This window comes from Corvus moneduloides, chromosome 4 (genome assembly GCF_009650955.1).
Source record: "Corvus moneduloides isolate bCorMon1 chromosome 4, bCorMon1.pri, whole genome shotgun sequence".
In the NCBI taxonomy this organism is placed as follows: Eukaryota; Metazoa; Chordata; class Aves; order Passeriformes; family Corvidae; genus Corvus; species Corvus moneduloides.
This window is the reverse complement of record NC_045479.1, coordinates 19,881,338-19,904,328: the sequence shown is the minus strand read 5'-3', so window position 1 is coordinate 19,904,328 and position 22,991 is coordinate 19,881,338. Positions and strand designations below refer to the sequence as shown.

Here is a 22,991-nt window from a genome sequence, read left to right as displayed (position 1 = left end):
GGAACATGAATCCCTTTTTCTATAGTATTCTCTTACTGCTTATGGCAGAACAAACAACAACTTTGTCAACACACTGACTGCTGGAAATGTCTTCTTCATTACTGCTCCTTCTTATATTATTCAGAGCAGTTCTTGTAATTATTTCTTGAGAATGCCTCACCTACCAAAGTGGTTATTGTTCACAGTATTTATAGTCTCGGGACTTGGAGACCAGGCTAGACTGTGTTCAGGAGAAGAACAATGAGATTTTTCTTTTAATTTCAACTGAATTGCATCTGGGATTAATTATCTCATAGGCTGGAGTAAAAAAGCTGTCCAGTTATTATATATTTTTGTTTTGTAGAAGGTGATGAAGAGTTGGGGTGACAAGAAAACCTACAATACTCTGGAACTATGCTGTAAATTCAGAATGACATAGTAAATTCAGAATTTACTATGCCATAAATACAGACTTTTACCAAGCCTTGTAATTTCATAGATGACTTAATTTTTTTTTCAGTTGTACATGGAAAATCTGATGCTCAAAGTTAAATGGCAGTTTTCATTTTCTCTGCTGCAGGGTTCTGTAAAAATATTCTCAGACTAGAAACATCAAAGAAAGCAAGTACCAGTTTAATAATTCTCTAGGATTTTGTTTTTCCTCTCACCTTCTCTGTTTTCTAAACATTGACCATCTTGTTCTCTCCTTGTTCCCAGAATTTATTATGATGGATATGTAGTGGTGCATACCCGAATCACATACTGAAATGACAATGTAACAACATAAAGGATAATGTAGGAACTCTGATGAAAGCTGTGTCTGGTCTCCACCAGTAACCAAGTCTGGGAAGTCTGTAGTATATCAGACTTTTGGCAATCTCAGTTGTACTGTCAGTTAAGAACTCAGCCTTGGTTGGAAGGACAGAGCACATAGCTATCCACTGACAGACACTTTGAGATCCAAAGTTGATTATTTTTCTTTCAGTTTGTTGTGGTTTTGCCTGTAAAAATAAGGTGTCATTCTTGGGGTGGGAGGAGGGGGGAAAGAGTGCTCAGAGTAGTACTTCACCTGAAATCCTTCAGTTTTATGTAGGATTGTTTATTCTTTTAGAGATGGATGGGGATGAATGCCTGAGTAATTTCCAGACATAAGTGACAATGGGTTATGTAGATCTCCTTGAAATAAGAACAAGTTGTATTCGATGTTTACTGTACTGGAAAAAGAATATGTTTCTTTTGTTGTAAAAAGTTTCTGAGCAGTAACCATTCTGCTATGGCAGTGGTCTGGTCTTTGTTCTTCTTCATCCATGCATAGTTTGATTTACTTTATTTTTTTTTTTACAAGTAATGATAGATAAGGCTCAAGTTCTCCGACAGCCAGGGTCTACAGCTATCAGTGGCTAGTGTTTCACAAGGCAACGAGGGCCTCAAAACAGCAGTAGAACGTCTGTGTATTTTACATGCAGCTTGTGTTTTGAGCTAATTTTGTTACAGATGTCAGCAGGTGTATATAGTACTTTGGAAGTGCACGCGGGCTGGAGAAGTAAATATTTGCTTTTGATGTGGCGTTTGTGGTGAAAGAATCCCAGGCAGCTCCGAGCACAGCAGAGACCTGAAGAGCAGCAGAGCCATGAGATCGGGGTATATTCCCCACGCAGCTCTCCTTGATCTTGCCCAGCAGCGCTGATAAAACGGTGCCGGCGTTGTCGGTGGATGGGGGGACGCTGCTTTCCCTCCTCGGGACGGCAGATAGGAGACGCGGGGCCCGACCCCACCGGCTGAGCCCCCGGGGCCGCGCCGGCTGCGCTCCGCTCCTCAGGCACCGCTTCCCGGTGCAGCCGAGCCCGCCCGGCGCAGGGGGGCCGAGGCGAGACAGCGCCGGGGCGTCGGGCAAGCCAAGCCCTGCCTCCCACCGCTACCTGCGGCCGCGGGGCCGGGCCCGCCTCCCGGCCCGGGGCGGGGCCCGAGGAAGTGACTTCAGCCGGCGGCGGCGGCGGCAGAGCGGCTCGGCGGGGCTGAGCGCGGAGCATGGCAGCGGTGGCGGCGCGGGCGCTGCTGGCGGCGGGGCGGGCGGGCGCGGGCGGGCGGCGGGGCCGCGTCCTGCCCGCCGCGGGGGCCGCTCCCCTCTGCACCGTGGCCCCGCAGCAGCAGCAGCAGCCGTCGCCCGACATGAAGAGCTACCTGTGGTCGCGCTACAAGGAGGCCAAGAGGGTCACCAAGGGTGAGCGGCGCCCGCGGGCGGCAGCGGCGCGGCTCCCCCTCAGCGGGCCGGAGCGCCGCCGCTCCCGGAGGGAATGGATCCGTGGTGGCGGCTGGGAGCGGGGCAAGGGCGAAGCCTGTGGGGGCAGCGGGAAGGGTCCAGGGGGGCGAGCCGCGGGTCCGTCCCGCAGCGACTGCGGCGTCCATGTGCTCTGCGCTCCCGTGATGTGCTCAGGGCCAAACCGGGAGCGCGGGGAGACCCTCACCGGGTGGGTCCTGTGGGCCGGACACCGGGGACACGGGCTGTGGGGGCGGCTGCCCCTTCATCCTCCCCTCGAAGGGAGGGCTGAGCCCGTCACACCATCGCCCGTCCGGGGCCGCGGCTGTTCGGAGCGCCTTTCGTACAGCGCAGCTTGGGCCGGGCAAGGTGGAGGCGTGTTGTGTGGAAAAGCAATGTAGAAAGAATATCGAGAAGTTGGTCATCTCTTTGATGACTTTTATATATATACACAACTATTCTGAAATAGGCTGCTCTTCCAAAACGTTAAATTGCTGTGGGGTTTTCGACGACTCTTTTAATTCTGCCTGTGGTTCTATTCTAACACTGTGTGAGGCATTATAAAATGCTCACGGTACATACATGACCTTAGGAAGCCCTGCTCTTCAGCCTAGCCAGGCAAAAAGCTAGGGGAGAAACGCTTTCTTACTTCTGCCCTTGCTCCGGTGGGAGGAGTATTACCAAGATAATATTTGTTTGAGTATGTGGTCTTTTCTGAGAGCTGAAAGAAAAAGATGCAGTGTGCTCCACAATACCAAGTGGAGGGCATGTCCTGTAGTGGCAATGGATGGTGCTTTATATTGCATGTTTTGCCTTTAAAAAAAGAAATTATTGTGTTATCCTCACTTAGGAGTCTTGAATGTGAACTGGGACTTCACAATGCTGGGTGCAAACAAAGCATTTATGAATGTAAAATAGCGTCAGCATTTTAGAAGTGAAATTAAAAGCTATGTTAGTGATTTCAAGAGAGGTCTGTGGGCTTTGGAGGGTGAGATAAGGGATAGGAAGAAGGGAAGTGCCTTTTATTTTGATTCTATTTTTTCTTTTCCTGTTTTTGGAATTAACTTTTTCTTGTTCAAACCCACACCCAAATAATACTTAAGTGCTGAGGTAGGGTAATGTTGTGAGAAAATAAGTTGGTCAGTGGGTGTGAATTGGTGAAAGATGAGGCAACTGCTTCTAGAATATTTCAGAGTATTGTATTACAAGCTAAGTTACCCAGTGGCTTCATATATATGATATTTCAGTTAGTTACAGTGTTGAGATGACAAAGGTCTCCTGTTTTTTGACCCAAGATTTATAGCACTTGTGATGCTGTCTGCTGGCCAGAATGTCTAATAGCCAACTGTTTATACTGTCTGTTTTCAGCCAGCAACTAGTCAAGCTTTTTTTCAGCTGAAGTATCTTTTTATCTATATATAGCTACATAAATATCTTTATTTTTAAAACAAGTGTTGACTCACCAATCTGCACAATTGACATTTGAAAAAATACTTTATAATACAGAAATAGGTGTTGTAACGTGATTTTGGAAGCTCTTTAAAAAGTTTGCTTATGGCTTCAAGTAAATTGAATGTTCCATGGCCCTTTCTATGGAGTAGGAGTATTTGCCTTAACCATAGCAGGTCAAATTGCATTTGATTTGATTGCTGGGCTTTATTTGAAGTTTGGAATTAAACTCAGTGAATTTGCTTTTCTTCCTCTCTTGAAAATTAAAAGATTTGGGTGTCTGCATCTGAAGTCAGCACACCGACCTGCCTTGTTGAGATGTTTTCAATGATGGAGCATGTAGGGATCTGTCCTCAGAGCTGAAGGTGTTGAGAGAAGCTTCAGCAATTCCTTTTAGACCTATATGGAAAGTAACCAAACAAAGCATATTCCCTTTAAACTCACCTTTTCAAACACAGATTTAAGATGAATGATCCCCTTTTTTTCCACTAGTAGAGCAGTCTGGAGTATAAAGACTGTATATGAGAAGGGAAGGAAGGAAAACATGCTTATATTTTATGCTGCCAGGAGAGTAGCATTTAACCTCCTAATGTTGATTTTTCAAGTTTTGTAAACAAGGAATATAAACACTCTCAGTGTTTAGTACTGACATTGGTGTTGGTCCTAAAGTTACCTAATATATTACGGTTTTAACTTCTCAGTGTACTTTTCCATCAAATATCAACAGAAACATACCCTTAAAAATGGAAGTGGTTTACACACTCTGTGTGTGTGCAGAGAATAAGCAGAATATTTTTGGTTTTCTGATTTTCTAGGAATTTAATAAGCACAGCAATGTGTATGTGACAGTTATATACACAGTCACATAAAGTTTACTTGTGTGAGTTGAAATTGAGTAGTGTGGTAACCTTAAAATGGTTAAAAAAATTTAAAGCAATATCAAATTAAAACAATGTCAGTTCTGCTTCAGGGGCAGGAGCTGGACCAAGTAATGGGAGGAGAAGACAAGGCTCCTAGAGTAGCAGTAATAATAATGTAATAATATTCTTCAACTCCAAATTAATTTTCAAAAGCATTAATAAATGTGTTAACGCAGTTAGCAAAAAATTATGTCTGGTGTTCTATGATAAGCAAGATGCCAAAATGCATCTTCTCTTCAAACTTGGACTGCAGAGAATAGTGTGCTTTGAATAAAAACTATGGATCACCAAGACAAGTTAGGGACAGCATGTTCAATAGCATTATATTCTTAAGGATTAGCTGGTTAGTGTGAATTAATTTGATAGTTTCCATCATCATTTAGCAGTACTTAGCAATTGCTAATGGATTTCTATGTCTTTATTTAAATAAAACTGCAAGGCTGACGTAACTTCTTTTTCCTCTCCCCTGTTCACAGAGTTGGTTCCTTCAATTATGAGTAACATGCTGAATCCAGATGCTATTTTTTCAAACAATGAAATGAGCCTGTCAGACATTGAGATTTATGGGTTCGATTATGACTACACATTGGTCTTTTATTCTAAACACCTGCACACTCTCATATTCAATGCTGCTCGAGATCTTCTTATTAATGAGCATCGGGTAAGTAAAATTAATGTAATAACAATAAATGTATGATTGAAGAGTATAATAAATCATTTTTGACTGAGAGGCATAAATCATCTTTTCATGCCTCAGTCCTAGCTTGGCTCCCTTATAGCACATTTTGTACAACAGCTACACATGCACAGCAGAAGCCCTGTTTTATTCTCAGCTGCAGTTTTGAGCAGAGAGCAGTCTGTTAAAGAATACAGTTATATTTGTTTTATCTCTTAATGGGGGCGTGAGGTTTGTTGTTTGTTCCTGAATGTCACTTATTGGAGTCACATTAATAAATAAGAAGCTTAAAAGTTACCATCACCGTGTTTTATCCCTTGCTATGAGTGCAGCAATTAATTTCCCTATGAAATATTTTTAGCTGGACTTCTCAGCAGGGCTTTGATTGCACTGAGTGCTTGCGAGGTGCTCTGTGTGTGTACCTGGCATTTCGGCTGCCTTGGCTGAAGGGGCAGTGTGTGCAGGAATCAGAGCCTGGATACAAGGAAGTGTTCAGCTCAGAGCACTGCCCTGTTGCCTCTCCAAGCAGTGTTCTTGCATCGGTGACCAGTTGACATCCAGGCAGTTTGGAGCTGGTTGTTGTCAAGTTTGGGGATGGGAGAAGTTCCCATGTGTCAGGAAGTGGAGATGGGTGACTTTGGAAACTGAAGGTATGCTGGGAGAATGACTGGAAAAAGCCCCATGTGAACTAGAAGCAGCAAAATTAATTAAACTGTAGGACTTGCAGGAGAGCAAAAGACAAAAAGTCCATGGAGTATCTTAATGAAACTGCTTGTGTATTTTTATGCAACCTAAATCCGAATGCGTGGTGTAATTCTACTTTCGTATTTGAATCTAAAGGTTAGGAGCTATATATAAACACCTATAAATATCCTTGGAAGTACAAACAAAACTTCATGGGTGTCACAAGCATACACAGCTTTATCTCCCTGCAATTTTGGCATGTCTTGATAGCAATTTCTGTGGAATGTGTAAATGTACTTTATTAAAGCTACATGGTTCTTGGAAAAACCCATGCTACTGTAGGAGTCAAGATTAATTCTTGTAGACAAAAATTCTAACCATGTTCTGCTTTTACTATTTGAATGGATTTGGGTAGCAATAGCTTTCCAGTTTGTCTCAGTTAAAATTTCCTGACTTCTACTAAACAAAGCTGTAATTAATTTTTGAGACAGCTTATTGAAATACATTGTCTCCTTTTGGAATTTAGAGGGACAGCAGTTTTTATTGGTGCTATCTCTGTGGCTGCTTGTATTGTTAATATTTTTTTTGCCTTTACCATTAGAACAAAACCCTCTAGACAGTGTCCATTATGACTGTCACAGTCAACCTAAAAGATGGCCAATTTTGCAGTGTGAGGTAATACATCAAAAATTGCAAAATGCAGTGTAGGAAGCAAGGAATTGTCCAAGAGAATAAACATGAATTTAATGCTAATCACGAAGCTGGCAGCAGGTGTTCTATGTAAGCTCTTGCTCCTGGGTTTATTTCTTTCCTGATGCACAGGCCTTGTGCCTTTTTATCAGGACTTCTGTTTCAGTCCAGTTATGCTTATCCCTACCAAAATTGGGGTAAGCAAACAGTACCATTTTCATCATTTCTTTGTTTGGTTTGCAAGGAAGCTTTGATTTGTGTGCCAGGGTAAGCTCAATCTTTTCTTCACACACTGACATGTATCTGGAAAGACAACTTTCTAGTAGAATAAACTAAAGTAGCAAGTCAAGTGTGCGGAAATTTGATAAAGTCAGAAATAAATCTCATTGTACCTGCTTGATGTGGTTGCTTTGGGGCACGTGCAGTGCATAGTAGTTTTCAGTTGATCACATTCTCTATCATTCCCTGACGATTTCCCTTCTGTCTCTGCTTCATGTTCCCTGACCAAACCCACACCTCTTCCAACCTGTCTGTAGGCTTTTGATGCTGTTTTTCTTTCAGATCAGTAGCCTGCCCCACATCTTCTGGAAGTGGTAGTAGGGATGATAGGACTGTTTTCTTTAACTGCAGATGCCTGTACTCAGTACAAATGCAATCTACAGCAGTTGCAGAGCAAGTCCTCGTCAGCAAGATAAGAACTTTGGGGGGAAATTGCAGTTTATTTCTTGTAAAAGTAGCTAGAGGCTCTGTTGAAGCTGCATAATGCACTTTTTCCCTGAAGGCTTGTAAATTAGCCATATATGTATGGAGAGTGTTGTAGAGAAGGTGAAAAACAATGTCAGGTTCTAAGGCTGATGTAACCTGTGGGAAGAAAATGAAGGATTGCCTTCCAGTGGCTTAATCAAAGAAATGATAGTTTTCTCAGGCCTTATTGAAGCCACTGAAGCATTTCACCCTTTAAAAACAAGTGGACAAAACCCTTAGCCCAAGAAATGCACCTAGTATTTCTTTTCATGGCAACCTGTGCTTAAAGCAGGACAAAATTAGAGCGGACTGAAAATGGGCTTGTACTAAAAAATGTTAGACTACAGCTCACAATGTATAATGGTGTGAGCTACCTACATTATATATAAAGAACCTGAGGGAAGAGTGCATGACAGACATTTAGTTCAAATGCATCTCTAAAGAAAATTTTTTTTACTGTATTAAGAATGTATTAATAATATATTAAATTGACTTTTTTGAACAAGAGGCTAATGTTCAAAGGTAATCACTACAGAGTACCTGGATGTTCAGGTTCCAGGATGGACTTAAATTTAAAACAATGACCTTGGATTTTGGAAAAATGTTTGACTTGTCTTGCACTGTGTACATATGTTCCTGCAAATCTCACCAGCCTATGAAAAATTCTCTTAAATGATTAGAGCAAATGAGAAGCATAGGAAACTTAGACTTTTAAAATTTTGCAGAAACAATTTTTATTCATTTTGATCATGGTTTTCAAATCAAATCATTGCTCTCTTTTCTTAGTATCCTGCAGAAATAAGAAAATATGATTATGATCCCAATTTTGCCATCCGAGGCCTTCATTATGATGTGCACCGGGTATGTATAAACAACTTTGTGATGAGTTATGTACTGTGGAGAACATGGCCAAAGAAAATAAATAGAGCTTTTAAACCTTCTAACTTTTCACTCTGCATTGATGTGTAAGGATTTTGTTTCATGTTTTTGTCTTTAATAGCAAGCTTTATTATTATTATTAATTATTGTTTTTTAAATGGTTCTTAAGTAGGAAATATTTTGGGCATTTTGTTCTCATGGTGGGTGGGGAAGGGTGCAACAGGATAAACCTAGGTAAAAGTCATTGATAAAAGTATTTTCAAGCTGTGAAGAAAGTTGAAGGGAGAGTGCTCAGGTGTTCTTGAGACAGAAAGGTTGTAGATGAAATTGCTTTGATTCTTGTAATTTCATGTCAAATAGTTGATGTGATAAAAATTGTTATTTTCTTTTTTTTCCTGACCTGCAAGGCATTATTAATGAAGATTGATGCTTTTCATTATATTCAGCTGGGAACAGTTTACAGGTAGGTAAAGTTACTTTCTCTCTATAATAACTGTACATGCTCTATTTTTTGAGTCTTTTATAACTGCATTTATTAGCGTACAGCTTGGATTCTTACCAGGAGCTGTGCCCTGATGAGCACAGGCACAAATGAGCATTGCAGCCTTGCTGGAAGGGGTTTTCTTTGCACCTCTCTGTGTACACACAGACGTGTACACATCTACTGCCTGACCCAGCACAGCTGATTGCCCAGTTCAGCCCTGAGAGAATTGGCAAGCTGGTTGGTCACATAGTGCTGACTCACTTTGTTTCCGGCTGTTAAATTGTGCTGAAAGACATCTAAAAATACCCTGATGACTTCTCTGCTGTTGCTTTCTATGTAAATAATTGTCACAGAGTGCCTGTTAGCATGACTTTGGTGTGGTTGTGGAGACACTTGAGAGGTCCTACTGTGTTTGCACAGAGCTTTTAAGTTTGGACACATCAACCAAATCAAACTTGCACCACACTCGGTACCAGATTTTAAGTTAAACCAGAAGCCAGAGCACCTTTATAAAGTCATTGGACAAAAAGACTTTTACCCAAGTTTATTCTGTTGCACTCTTAGTTGTTTTCCATCACCCACCATGAGGACAAAATACCCAAGTTTGGGTCCAAAAGGTGGTGTGACCTGGAAATGATGGTTTGCACCACCTTCATGCTGTTTCCCCAAACACCTGTACAGGGATGAGGGAAGGAAAAGAGAAGCTGAAGGCTCTGAGGGTTGATGTTAAGATGATGTGTGGTTATACAGCTGCACGGTGAACTGTGTCAGGACTGTGAGTCTTGTGGTAAAAGTAATCTACAGCTTTGCCTAGGCAGTCATCTCTTCACTGTGGTTTTCACTTGTCTGTTGTGCTCTGTTGATTTGTGCTTAAGTAGCTCCTGATGCTCAAGTGCTTTCTCCAGCAGTATTCAAATACCACTTGGCATAGCTGTGTGCAGACTAGAAGGTACCTTCTCAAATCTGGTGGTGTTACTTGGGATCTGGTTTACATTTTGGTTGCATTTGTGTTTGCTGCTGTGGAGGGGGTGATGCTGAACTCTGTATGTTACAAAACACAAGTATTATCTGCCCTGTTTGTGCACAAGAGTGACTTGAATGCTGGAGTCCTGCCAGCAACAGCTCAGAGTTGTGTACCAGTTGGTGTGGGGGCAGAAGTGCAGTAAAGGAGCTGGTTAGTGTGGGACTCTGCCACCACAGAAGCCCTGAGGAAGTTCATGTTTCATGCCTTTCCACTGCAAAGCTGGTGTGGACTCTAAGCACTGAAAGCACTAGGCTTGTGAATCAATTTATTTTTTAATGCCTGGCAATGCTTCTTGGTCAGACCACAGAAAGGGAGGCACTGAAATAATGGTATGTTTTACAAGGCTGCAAAACACCATAAGTAGGTTTGGAAAAAAAAGACCAGCTGATCTGGTTTTCATTAGTGTTTTTTTTTAATCTCAAGTAAAATCTCAACATTTCTGTGGCCTCTTGTGAAGATGTTTGCATGCCTGCGGTCTTTGAGATGCTTTAGGGCAAGATGCTTGATACTGTAAACATTCATAATCAAACCAAAGCCTTTAATCTCTTAATAGTTGATAAACTCTTCTTTCCCATTTGTTGTTATATTTTAATGTTTTAATTATTTATCAGCTATCCTTCAAGTAATTTTCAGTTTTGAGAAACTGAACTCTTCATACAGTTTAAAAGAAATTCTTATTTAGTTAAGGGTTGTGTATATTTTTCACTCCCTTAAATCTTCAAGGTCATGCTGCAGAATAATCTGGTTTAAACACTATCATATCATCAAAGCTGTATAAAAGAAAAGGCAGAGTGAGGAATTACTTTGTGTTAAGAAACTGGAAGTTCCAACCACTTCTTAAAAAACCCCTTGAGGCATAGGTTTAATGGAGACTAATAAGCTCTTTTCCCATAAGAAAGTAGAAATGACTTAAAATTGGAATGTGTTCTGCATGCATGAGCCTGTTAAAATGTTACTTGTTTGGTAAGGAAAGATGCTGTTTTAACTTAAAAACAAAAGTGTTTCTGTTACATTATTATTGTTTTAATAAGATCCAAATCTAAGTGTTATTCTCTCAGAGTTCGGTGATTACTTGAAAATTTTACTCTGACTTTTGAGCTAAAGCTAGTGTTGTTTTCCAGAGGCCTCAGTGTTGTCCCAGATGAAGAAGTCATTGCAATGTATGATGGTTCCCATGTCCCTTTAGAACAAATGAGTGACTTTTATGGAAAGGTAAAACCACAAAATGGTTTTTAAAATCGGTTGGGGGTTTTTTGTTTGTTTGTTTTTATTTTTTCGTTTTGTGGGGCTTTTTTTTGTTTGATTTGGGTTTTTTTTTTGGCATGAGGATAGTGGTGTTTAAATTTTGTTCTCATTATAACTACCAGTTACATTTTCTCAATATATCATTGACTTCAGTTCAGTGCTGTATGTGAAGTTTGCCCTCGAAAGTGACAAATAACTTTTCTTTCTCCTGCTCACTGTAGTTTCTTCTCTGACTGTTGCCTTACCAAGTCATACAGACAGAGTGGTGGAACACAGAAAATCAAGTGACTTGCTCAGTGTTGCAGAGACAATCTGATAAAGGCTGGGAAATGAACCATATCTGGTTCATGTACTTTACTTTTTCCTGGTAGTCTGATGGCTTAGGTGGTGTAGCAGCAAGAAAATGCATGGAGGCAACTCCTGCATGCAACTGGCAGAGTGACAGTAAGAGGATTTGACAAAAGATGAGTGATAGAAGATGAAACTTCTAAGTTAGATCTTGAACTTTGTCAAGAGAGTTGGTTTTTCCCTCTGGTGGGTTGCTTCCTCTTTCCCAAATGAAGAATGAAGCTGACTTTTTGCTAAAAAGCCAAGTTTATTTCACTCCTTTTGTGTACAGATGTTAATTCCATGTTGACATGAAAAGCCCTTCTTTGTGATGTGGAGTGGTTTATTGTTCTTGTACTTGTTCCTATTTTAAGGAGCTGAATTTAGAATTCCTGAATCTAGTCTCTGCAGCAGTTGTGAATATCACTCTGGTGTTCCCAGATGCCTTGGTCTGTTTAGGTCTATATTTTCTTTGATCTTGGAAAGGACAGTGGCAGGACAAGAGGCAAGGGACACAGACTTGAAACACAGGAGGTTTCCTCTGAACATCAGGAAATGCTTCCTTTGCTGTGAGGCTGACCTGGCACTGGCCCAGGCTGGTTGCCCAGGGAGGTTGTGGAGTCTCTGTGGTTGGATACAGAAGCCATCTGGACAAGGTCCTGGGCAGCTGGCCCTAGGTGGCCCTGCTTGAGCAGGGGGTTTGGACAACATGACCTCCAGCAGGGCCTTACAACCTCTGCTCTGTGTTACTCTGATCCCAAGCTGCTTGTTTTACCTCCCTACTTATTGAGAGGTATTTGTGCTGTATTTGCTGTTATATAATGAGATTCTCTACTTCTGTGAAACATAACTATTGTTACAGCTTTTGCAGAATAGAAATTTCTTCCTCTGTTATTGCACTGGTTATTGCAGATCCTTACAACTTTTTATGGTCTCATTTCAAGGAGGTAAATTGTTTTGCAATCCTCATTACTATTCCACTTTACTTAAAAAACCACCAAACTAATAAAAGAACCTCCATCCCTCATCCATCAGTGCCTCTTGTTTTTGGAGGTACAGACTTCTAGTGAAGGCATTCTCTTGACTTTTAGCTGAGCACTGTCTTGTTTTTATGAATTAAAATACTGCTCTTAAGAGTAATGAGTTGGATTTATTTGAAGAATCGATCACAACACTTTTTTTGGAGGTACTTTATTGAAGGTCTTAGTTGAAAAAGAATCTGTAGCAATGTGAACAGGGATGGCAAAAGCTGAGTATCTGCAACTAAGCTGAAGTGTTTATACTGAACAAATGAAACTGTTCTAATCTGAGAAATGCCTGATTTGTTTTTCTTTCCTTTTCTTCCCATCACTGTAGAGCTCACAAGGAAATACAATGAAGCAATTCATGGATATATTTTCCTTGCCAGAAATGACACTCCTTTCCTGTGTGAATGAATACTTTCTGAAAAACAACATAGACTATGAACCTGTTCATCTGTACAAAGATGTCAAGGTAGGTGTCAAGTCTTGAAGATCTAGATTAACTTGTATATTTGTGTGTCTTCTCTGTGAACACTTCAGGAAGCTTCTACCCATTGTGTCAGCCTCAGTGAAATACCTCACCTTAGGTTTTGTATGGAGTAATTATGGATATACAGCCATAAAAACATGAGTAAAATAAGGTAGAGCTTGGAAAAGAATCAACTGAAATATGTTTGAAAGCTGACGTTCTAGGACTGTTGCTCTTTTGGTAGGTTTGAGGGGTGAATAGGGGGAAAGTTAAGAAGATCTTCTAAGGCAATAAAAGTTCTTTTGTTGTTGAACATATTTTTTCGCACTATCAGGAATTTAACAGGCTATAGGGAATGTAAGAGGCTATAGGGAATTCCCATTTGGAGCTTTCAGTTTTACTGCATCTTGGCTAGCGTACAATCATTTGCTATCTTGGGCTTTTGGACTATCTATTTTGCCTGTTTACCTCTCTTCCTCCTCCAGAAAAACTCTAGCACTAGTCTAGAATAATTTTACCCTCTTGATTCCTCAGGATGTGTCCTGCAGAGGAGTTAATTTTATGTTATGGTTATGTAACATAGAGAAGGCCAGTTCTTGTCGTTTCTGCTGAAGTGTGTATAGAAATTTCTGCACTATTCAGTATTAGAAGCATTTTGGAAACCCTGTAGTGGTATTTTTTGAGGACATACCCCATGTAAGTACCAAAATGGCACTACCACTGTTCTAAACAAAGCTGGCTGGTGCAGAGCTGGCTGAGGAGAGCTATTAAATGCGTCCAGAGCGCCTTATAAATACTTTGTTCAAGCGTTCAGCTTCTTTCATCTGTGTGTAAATTTCTTATGTAAATAATCAGGGCATTTGTGAGTGATTGTAATCTAAAATCTGTCAGATGTACAACTTTTTTTTTTTTGCAAGGGGAAAGGAATGTGTTCTGCTCCAAAGGTCACTGGAAATCTGTGATGACTCTGCTTCTGCAGAGGGCTTTCACCCCACTTCACCCTTCTGAGCAACCTCTCACAGTTATGTAAAACAGCCCCTTTGCTGTACAGTTTTGTACTTCCCAAAATGAAGTTAATTTCTTGGAGGACAGGCTTACTCTTTGTCTAGTGGTGACATCACACACATATATCTATCTATCTATCTATCTATCTATATATTTAACATTACATTACATGGCATTTCTGTAAAATTGGAAGTGTTAAGAAAGGAGTTGTTTTAAAAACAAGTAACTATTGCTATGCAGTGAGCATGGATGTTACACTTGAAAAGATTCTTTGCTGCTCATTGCTTTCCTTACAGGATTCAATCAGAGATGTTCATATCAAAGGAATAATGTACAGAGCAATTGAAGCAGATATTGGTAAGTACTAATGGTATAATCTATCAAAGCTTTTCTTACTGATAGTATATGATTTTTCTGGCTTCTTTATTTAAAGATTACAAATTGTAAATTTTTAAATCTTGAAAGAGTTATTCCCACTTGTTAAAGGTGCCTTAAAGTATAACCCTGTGTTCTGAACCCTTGGTTGAATGCAGACAAAGTTTTTCACAAGAATTTTTCAATTGATGCTGTTTTTTCCCCAATCCTCACAGAGAAATACATCTGCTATGCTGAACAAACTCGTGCAGTGTTAGCAAAGCTGGCTGATCATGGCAAGAAGATGTTTCTCATCACAAACAGTCCCAGCAGCTTTGTGTAAGTGAGCAGTTTGTTAAACAGTGTTTGCTGTTTAACTATGCATTCTTTAAGGATGGGGAAGATGGAGTTCTCTAGTGTAACTCATTACATTGCACAGATAACTGCACTCTGCTATGCTTTGTTGTTCATATCCCTCTGTCCTTTTTAGGGACAAAGGCATGAAGTTCATCGTTGGCAAGGACTGGAGGGATCTCTTTGATGTGGTCATTGTGCAGGCTGAAAAACCAAACTTTTTCAATGATAAGCGAAGGTGGGTGTGTAGTCAGTAAAGAATGATTCAAGCAGCTCTTCCATATAAGGCTATAGAGTGTTATGAAATATTTTCATTTGGCTGCAATGTAAAATGAAATCATATTTGGTGAAATCCTATGTAAGGTCATTACAAAATGCAGTGACACCTAATGCTGAAGTCTAAATATTTACCTTTTCTTGCCTAAGAAAGTTTCAGGAGCTGTCACAGGTCTACTGGAGTGACTTAGGGCCACAGAAGCTGTTTTTAACGTCTTATTTGCACGTTGATGAAGTGTTCTTCTTTCCTAATAAACCTGAGAAATCTTGATGCCTTTCAAATCAGACCCTTATCTGGAAATTTCTTCTGTGTTTTTTTTTTGGTTTTTTTTGGTTTTTTTTCATCACACATGATATTTAAAAGGCATCTGTCTGGCTGACAGACTGGAATATTTGGACTAGTTGTGATTAAGTAAACACATTTCTATTGTGTATGCCCTACTTTTACCCTTGAAAATGACCTGTTTCTTTATGTGTGCTTATGATTTGAAAGTGAAATAGAGGGAGGTGGGATTATTTTCCCTTTACTTTTTGCATTTAATTAAAAAACCACTTTGCTTTATGTCTTGGCTGCAGTCCTGTGCTCTCTCATCTTCAGTTGTCCAGGTGTACAAAATGAGGGATTGGGGGATTCTTACACATGTTTTTTTTTATGTTCTCTTCTCTCCTCCTTAGTGGCAGACAATTCATGCTGTTTCTTCTGCTCTGCCTCAGGTCCCTGCTTTACTTCTCAGCAGTTGTTCTCAAACTGTATTTATAAATCTCATAGGTATACTGGAGAGATACATTGCTTTTCACTGGTTAAGGTGGAAGTTTTGGAGTTTTGCTTTTTCTCTTACAAAATTCAGATGCTAGAGGGAATTTTCCTTTTGACAGATGAATATTTTTAATGTTAAGACTTTAATTTCCTAAGAAGTGACAGAATTTCTACAGCAACATAACAACTGTATATCTATTCTAGACCATTTCGGAAGGTGAATGAAAGGGGAGTCTTGCTCTGGGACAAGATTCACAAGCTTCAGAAAGGCCAGATTTACAAACAGGTATGCTTTCAATAGACTCCTTCTGTTCCAATTTAATACCTGTTTCCTAGAATCCCAAGCTTCTTTGGATATAAAGGCTTCTAAAATGCAGATGCATTCTTTAAGAGAGTTATTTTAATGTCTGAAGTTGTACAAATTCATTGTCGGTATTGTATGTCCTTGCCTCTTGAAGTGCTACTATCACTGAAGTCACCTGTAAAATTTGGGATTTATGGTGTATAAGATGAGGACAAGATTTGTGATATGAAAATATTTTTAGTGGAGTACTAAGTTCCTTTTTTGTGCCTGTGAAGGTGCAGGTCACATGCTGTTACAATGTCCCTGTCATTATTTCTGCAGGGTAACTTGTATGAATTTCTGAAGCTTACTGGCTGGAGGGGCTCTAAGGTTCTCTACTTTGGTGACCACATATACAGTGACTTGGCAGTAAGTAGTTTGCTTTCCCAAAATCAGAGAAAAGATGAGGCTTTTTTAGTTTTCTTCTCTTCCTCCCCAGTTATTCAATGTAACACACTTTCATTTGAGATTTTAAAATACAACAAAATTTGGTAGTTAAGCCATATTGCCTTTTTTTTTTTTTTTTTTTTTTCAGTGAAGAACACTGGGGGTGTAACATGCCAACCATATTTTCCACCTGACTTGTAGCATTTAAGTTGTTTACTAACTGTGGTCAGGAATGTGTGAGGTGGTATTCCCAATCCAGATACTGATTGTGTCAGGTGTAACAGAGAGTAAACACAGAGATCCAAATGTACAGGATATGCTTGACTTGGATGACAGTGGAATGAACTTCTATTTTGAATGCAGGAGGCAATCTTCCTGTCAGTAATGGTAAACGTTCTTCCCAAGATCTTGCTCTGATTTGAATCCCCACTATCCAGGCATTTTTTTGCCACCTTATGAACAAGTGCTCTGTTAAGTGTTACTTTAGGGAAGTGACCACCACTTGGCCCTTTTGTAATTGATTTCACATGAATGCCTGCATGTGACTTTTCTGCTGCCAAGCTCTGGTAACATGTTTCAGCAGCAGCAGATGTTAACATTTTTTCCTCGGTCTGCTTTTAAAAAGAACAGTAACTTTGGGTGCTTCAGAAGATTGAGGGCCAAAAGGAGGATGCAGCTCTGTTCTACTCTGGCACAATGGAGAAGAGACCACAGGTGGCAGCTGCCTTGTGTTGTACCTGTCAGGAGGAGCTTGAATAGCTGGGGCTCCTGGCTGTAGCCTTCTATCAGCTGGGAGTGTGGGTAAACAGCACAAACCCAGCACACAGCTCCTTCAGGTACTGCTGGCAGCAGCAGAGCTCTCATCTACACAGGAATTTTCTGCTGTTTGGTTTAAACCTAAGGAATTAGTGTTTATTTGCAAGTGCTTGTGTGTTCTTCATCTCTCTCTCTTCAAAAATGTAGGATTTGAAGCTTAATCTGAAATTGAATTCTGTTGGCCATTAGCACAGTCAAGCCCCACTGTTTTATACTTCTGCTTGTACATAAAAAACAGTTAAATTAGTGCCACTTTGGGATAAACAGTAGTCAGATTCTTTTCTTTTAAGTAGTTCTGTTTAAGACTAAGATCTGTATTTTGTAATTCTTGGTGAATAGGACTTGACCCTGAAGCATGGCTGGCGCACTGGTGCGATTATTCCCGAGTTACGATCGGAGATTAAAATCATGAACACAGAGAAGTACATTCAAACCATGACCTGGCTGCAAACCTTGACAGGATTATTGGAACACATGCAGGTTTGTTCTGTGTGTGTGTAATTGGCTCTGTTGAGCCCAAGGGATCCAGCCAAGTTTCTAAATGCTGGACATTGATGTTGCAAGTGCTTTCAGTCTCACTGAAGTGTTTGACTGTAGATAAATGCAATTGTTTGTGTGGTTAATTAATAGGAGTTTTCTCAAAATCTTGTCTCCTTTCTCCACTGGTCAGCCTGGATCAATTCCTGCTTTTGGTTGTTTAAAATGGACATGGATAACTTTGGTATATGGATCTCTGAAGTGTTGCTTGTGTCCTGTTAGCTGATAAGGGTTTGTTAACGGAAAGGCTTATTTATCCTTACTTACAGGTTATCCATACTTTACATTTCAGGTTCACCGTGATCCTGATTCCCAAATGATTTTAGAAGAATGGAAGAAGGAAAGAAAGGAAATGAGGTAAGACACAGGGGAGGAAGAATTTGCAGCTTTCTTTAGTAGCCAAGGGTTCTATACAATATCTTCCACAGGTTTCTTTGGAATTTCTCTCCATCCCTGGTTTATATTCCCTGGTAATTACAGATCTTGTAAAACATTTTTAAAGTGATATTCTACCTGTCTCTTGTGCAGCTCTTCTCCCCTCTGACACTTTGTACGTACGGACCCTTTTCCCCGTTCCCTGTCTTTAGAACAGATGTAACTTTTGAGTGAAAAGGTAACATCCTATCAAGTCCCATTCCTTCTCATTTTGGTTCTTCTGTCCACGTGTGTTCAGCTGTCACTGTTGATTACACAGCTTCTGCATGAATAAAGAATGTATTTCTTTGTCAAGATGTAGGTCACTTTTCCAGGTTTTTTACTTGATTTCTGCAGATTACATGTGATACATCTTAGAATACATAGAAACTGAGCTCTGCCCTAGACTGGATTTAGCAATGGATTTATCACAAAGATAGGTAATAGGGCTAAAAGTCCTAATAATCTATTGTCATGAAGGAGTAATCCCTAAATTCAGGGTGTGTGAAGTGCACAGTTGGCAAGGCCAGCAGCTGTACCACCAGCAGTCTTCCCCAGAAATGTGGGAATAAACAAAATGGGAATGTTACTTGGCAGTGACTAATGACAGAAGTTAATTCCGAGATGTGTTTAAGCTTTTGGTGTGTGTTAAGCCCAATATTTGCCTTTTCTTAAGAAGTCTCTTATCTTTGGAACATTGGATGTCATTAGGATTTAGAGAAAGGCAGAAGTCTTCTTCACAATCTCTAGAAAAGAAGGCTTGAGATGTCATGTTTCTGATTTCAGAAGCAACTTATCTCTAGTGGGAGAAGTCTGAGGCTCTTCACAACTGTGATTTCTAGATCTGGGCTGTATATGCACAAGAGGTAAAAAACTTCTGTGGCACATTTTGGTGTTTTGAAGTACAATGGCAAGAGAATAATACATAGAACAGGTTTTAGCATCTGCTTGCTTCAGGTTATGTATGCCAGCTGGTGAAGAGATGTGTGCAGGTCTGTTCACGTCGTTGTCTTTGTTTTCTCTTTCTTGGGGGGACAGGGAGATGAACAGGAATTTCTTCAATGCACAGTTTGGAAGCATATTCAGAACTGATGAGAATCCAACTTACTTCCTAAGACGTCTCTCTAGATTTGCGGATATCTACATGGCATCACTGAGCTGTCTCTTGAACTACGAGCCTGATTACACATTTTATCCAAGAAGGACTCCTTTGCAGCATGAACTTCCTGGCTGGTCAGACCAGCTGTGCACTGGTACATTCAGAATACCTTTCCTACAAGAGACAGTTCAGATCAAATAAACTCTTGGTGGCTCCTCTCTAAAATGGACAAATAGCTCTTGGTTTCCTTGAATGTACCTGTATTTTATTTAAGTCACTTTAATCTGTTACTTTGGTTTATATGTGTTTCATACTTTTTCTTATAAGCTTTGTACCTGTTTTTCTCCTCTCCTGCTCAGACATGTGAAAACTCCTCTTACACACAAAAGAGATGATGGGCTGCCAAAATAGTAGTGGGCCAGGAGGGAGGGCACATCTGAGGGGGAGGACTGCTGGTGTTCTGGGGTGGTTATTTTTGTTTGTTCATTGGAAACTTTTATCTGCAGCCTTGTGGTTTACGAAGAAATACCTAAGCTCTCTCTTCTGGCCCTTACCAGCACTCCAGCTGGAGCCTATAATGGATCTTGGCGTGGAAGAGCTTAAATCCAGTATTAGTAATTCAGCGATACAAATTAGTAACCGGCCTAGGGTGAGACTGAGAGGGAGGGTCACACTTTGTACCTTTCCTTGCTGCTATAGACAGAGCCTTACCTGTGAGGAGCCAAGGGCTGGAGTGTCCTGGCTCTGCTGCACTGGGCTCAGGCTCCTGGGCTCTTTCTCTTGTCTGTGCAGTTTCTGTTCTTGCCATATCTGTGCTTGGCTGCAGGTGGACCCGAGCCTACAACTGAAACTTGCAGTAGCTTGGGCTGCTTCAGCTTCCTTCTCTTAACTTCTGGGTAACTTTTTTTTTGAGTTTCAGGACACTTCAAGTATCCACTCTCCAATAATAGTAGTTTCAAGAGGTTTTGCATTTTGCATTTCAAAGTGGAGACAGATCTCTCTATCAGGCTTTAGTTTGATCCTAAATGCTGCTTTTAAAGATTTTAACAGTGTCTTATTCCAGTGGTATGCAATGTGGCTTTGCTGTTCCCTAGGAGAGAATGTATTTCATATAGCCTGCCATAACAGACTTCTACAGTCAAAAGTAAACACGCACAACGGGCAAAGGACTTAAAGGAAAAACTAAGAAATGAGAAAGTGAAACCCAGAGTTTTCTGATGACATGTTTTTAGCTCAAACCCTGAAAGCTAAATTAGGGGTGGTACACAGTTGGAATAAAGAAAAATAGTTTTGGTATAGATTAGAAGTTTTATTGAATTACAGATATTGAAGGTAATGCATGAACACAAACTCTGGGGAACATATGTGTTTCAAAGATTTGAGCTGAAAAATGTCTATTTTGCACAAGGAAAACATCTGTTGATGTATTTCCTCAAAGAGGCACTTTATAGAACTGCTGTATAGTTGTTTTTAAATAAGAATTGTTTCCTTTCTCTGAATCCAAAGGAAATATATTTGTTTTTTTAAGTGGTGCTTCTCACCCCAGCCACTTTAGAAGGCATAATATGATTAATATTTTTCAAATTTTAGTTATAAAAGCCTTGGTTTTTAGAAGCATGTATAACAAAATACATAGTATTTGGTATTCATTTTGGGATATCACTTGCTTTCTGTCATGATTGTCAGGCAAACAAACTTTTGTTGACCAAAAGTTTTCTGGTTTGGTTTGTTTGTTTGTTTGGTTTTTAACCTGTCTGTATGTGCAAGTATCTAGAGTGAATTTCATGTACAGTATATTTCATGTTTTTAAAAGCATGTTTGCAAAGTAAAGAATGTATTCTAATTTAGCCTGCACAATTTTGTAGGTAGTTTTCCTGTATGCTTGAAATCAGTATGAAGTTCTCAGAGGTGGTTTAGATTTTATGATTTTTCTATGCTCCTATGTCAAACTTGGCTGAAGTGTGTGGTTTAAACACCTCTGTGTTTAAACAGGTGAATATACTTGAAATGAGTACGTTCATCTGACTGTCCTGCTTGTTTAGTGTTGCAGGAAATTAGTTTGACTGTATCAGGAGAGACTTGGTGGGGCTGTGCAAGAAATATTTAGCATAACTTTATAATGAAGTACGAAGATGGGATTATCCTGATTTGCCTTCAGTTCTGTATCCTAATGCTCAGCTAGAACTGAACTTGGTGTGTAGCACCTCTCATGCTCCAGAGATTTCAATGCACTCTTTAAAAAAAACACCCACCCAAACCACTGTACATTCATCCTGTGTTAGGCAGGAACAGTTTCATTGGCTTGGATGGTGTTATGCACATAATGCACGTTTTGTTTCAAGATTATTTTCTTCTGTCACCCTTCCTTTCTCTTAACTTAGAAATCAAACTTCTGTACCAGGCTATGTTGCAACAGCCAGCTGAAGTAAAATATTGTTTATATTGCATGACTTGTTGAAATAAACAACGTTGCATGAAAAAAGTTATGGAAGGGTTATGTTTCCTTAAAATAGTCCAACTATATATAATATAAATTTAAGTGAGAATATTCAAGTGTATTATTTATTTTTCAGTGCTAAAATGCTGCTTTTTAACTTTTAAAAATGTCTTGCATTTTTAAAATGATTTTACCATGACGCTTTCTGCATTACTTATTTTAACCTTATGCTACTGATTTCAAAGAGATTTTTAGGCATGTTTAATGGGCAATGTCTCTATATTAATTTTGGAAGTATGGTTCATTTGAACACCAAAGCAAGAAGAAATTTTTGTTCTGGTCTATCAAAAACATAGAGCTGAATAGCCTATCAGTAAGAGAAGATTTTAATGAATTGTGGAGCTTTTTTTTTTGTGTTAAAATATTTAATGATTATTACAAAAATAAATGCTTGGACTTTATCTTCTGGTCTCTGTGAGCCTTAATATTTTGATTGACTGGGGAGAAGGAAAGAGCATGCGTTGTATTAATTGCTAAATTCTGTGGGGAAAACTCTCCTAGATGTGACTGTGTTTAAGCACATTTGTGTTCTAAATTTTCTAATGTCCATGAAAACAAGCAGGCTTGTGTAGGGGGACAGGGGAAGGAGCTGAGGAAATTCTGTTTCATCCAGATGAATGTGTATTTACTCATTATACTCCCTTCCTTGTGCATCAACAACCCTGGATTTTCCCCCCACCTTGCTCTGAGGGAAGGCCTCCTGGCGTAGTTCCCAGAGGTGACTAAAGCTTTCCTGGGTTTCCCTCCTGCCCCCCTACATGTTGGGGGGATGTTACTACTGCCAGCAAGAAAATCTTCTCTTTCTGTTTTGTGGTTTCTTCCATGTTCTCACGTTATCATGATGATATTAATATTTTGATGGAAGGAGGTGACAGTGAGTCAAACTCAAGTTTGATCCATTTCTAATAGTGTGTGGTGACAGTGGCAGCTGTTACTACTGTGCTTGGTAAAAATACAGATGGGAAGGAGCAGCTGCTGCTGCTGCTCCTCTCAGACCTGAAGAACTGAATGTAGACTCTGCATGGCAAGGGGGTGTTCATCTTCATAGTCCACTCTTCACAAAAATGGTTCATTTGGATGCTTTCCTAACACCTGCATTTCTTCCTAAAGCTGCCTCAGTTACTGCTTCCCTTTGTATAGTGAGGTGAGATGTAAACCGAACACCAAGCCAAGTTCAAGGAAAGACAGAGAAGCTAGAGGAGGCAAGGGGACAGACAGGATGGTGGTTTTCTGCTGCTGAATATCTAACAGGAAAGTAAACTAGCAAAAAAATCCCCTCTGTTTAAAAATAGAGGCTTACCAC

At 40.0% G+C, this 22,991-nt stretch overlaps 1 protein-coding gene across 1 annotated transcript; it reads left to right on the top strand.

Annotated features, from left to right (window-relative positions):
• The first annotated feature begins 2,062 nt into the window (after positions 1 to 2,062).
• On the top strand, positions 2,063 to 22,089 carry NT5DC3 (5'-nucleotidase domain containing 3). Its single transcript, XM_032106277.1, has 14 exons — positions 2,063 to 2,200; positions 5,082 to 5,266; positions 8,186 to 8,260; positions 8,686 to 8,741; positions 10,908 to 10,998; positions 12,715 to 12,852; positions 14,151 to 14,211; positions 14,445 to 14,547; positions 14,699 to 14,800; positions 15,800 to 15,881; positions 16,221 to 16,307; positions 17,481 to 17,621; positions 17,971 to 18,035; positions 19,131 to 22,089. Exons 1-14 carry the CDS (start codon positions 2,149 to 2,151, stop codon positions 19,390 to 19,392), a joined length of 1,500 nt encoding a protein of 499 aa, XP_031962168.1. The 5' UTR covers positions 2,063 to 2,148; the 3' UTR covers positions 19,393 to 22,089.
• The last annotated feature ends 902 nt before the right edge of the window (positions 22,090 to 22,991 follow it).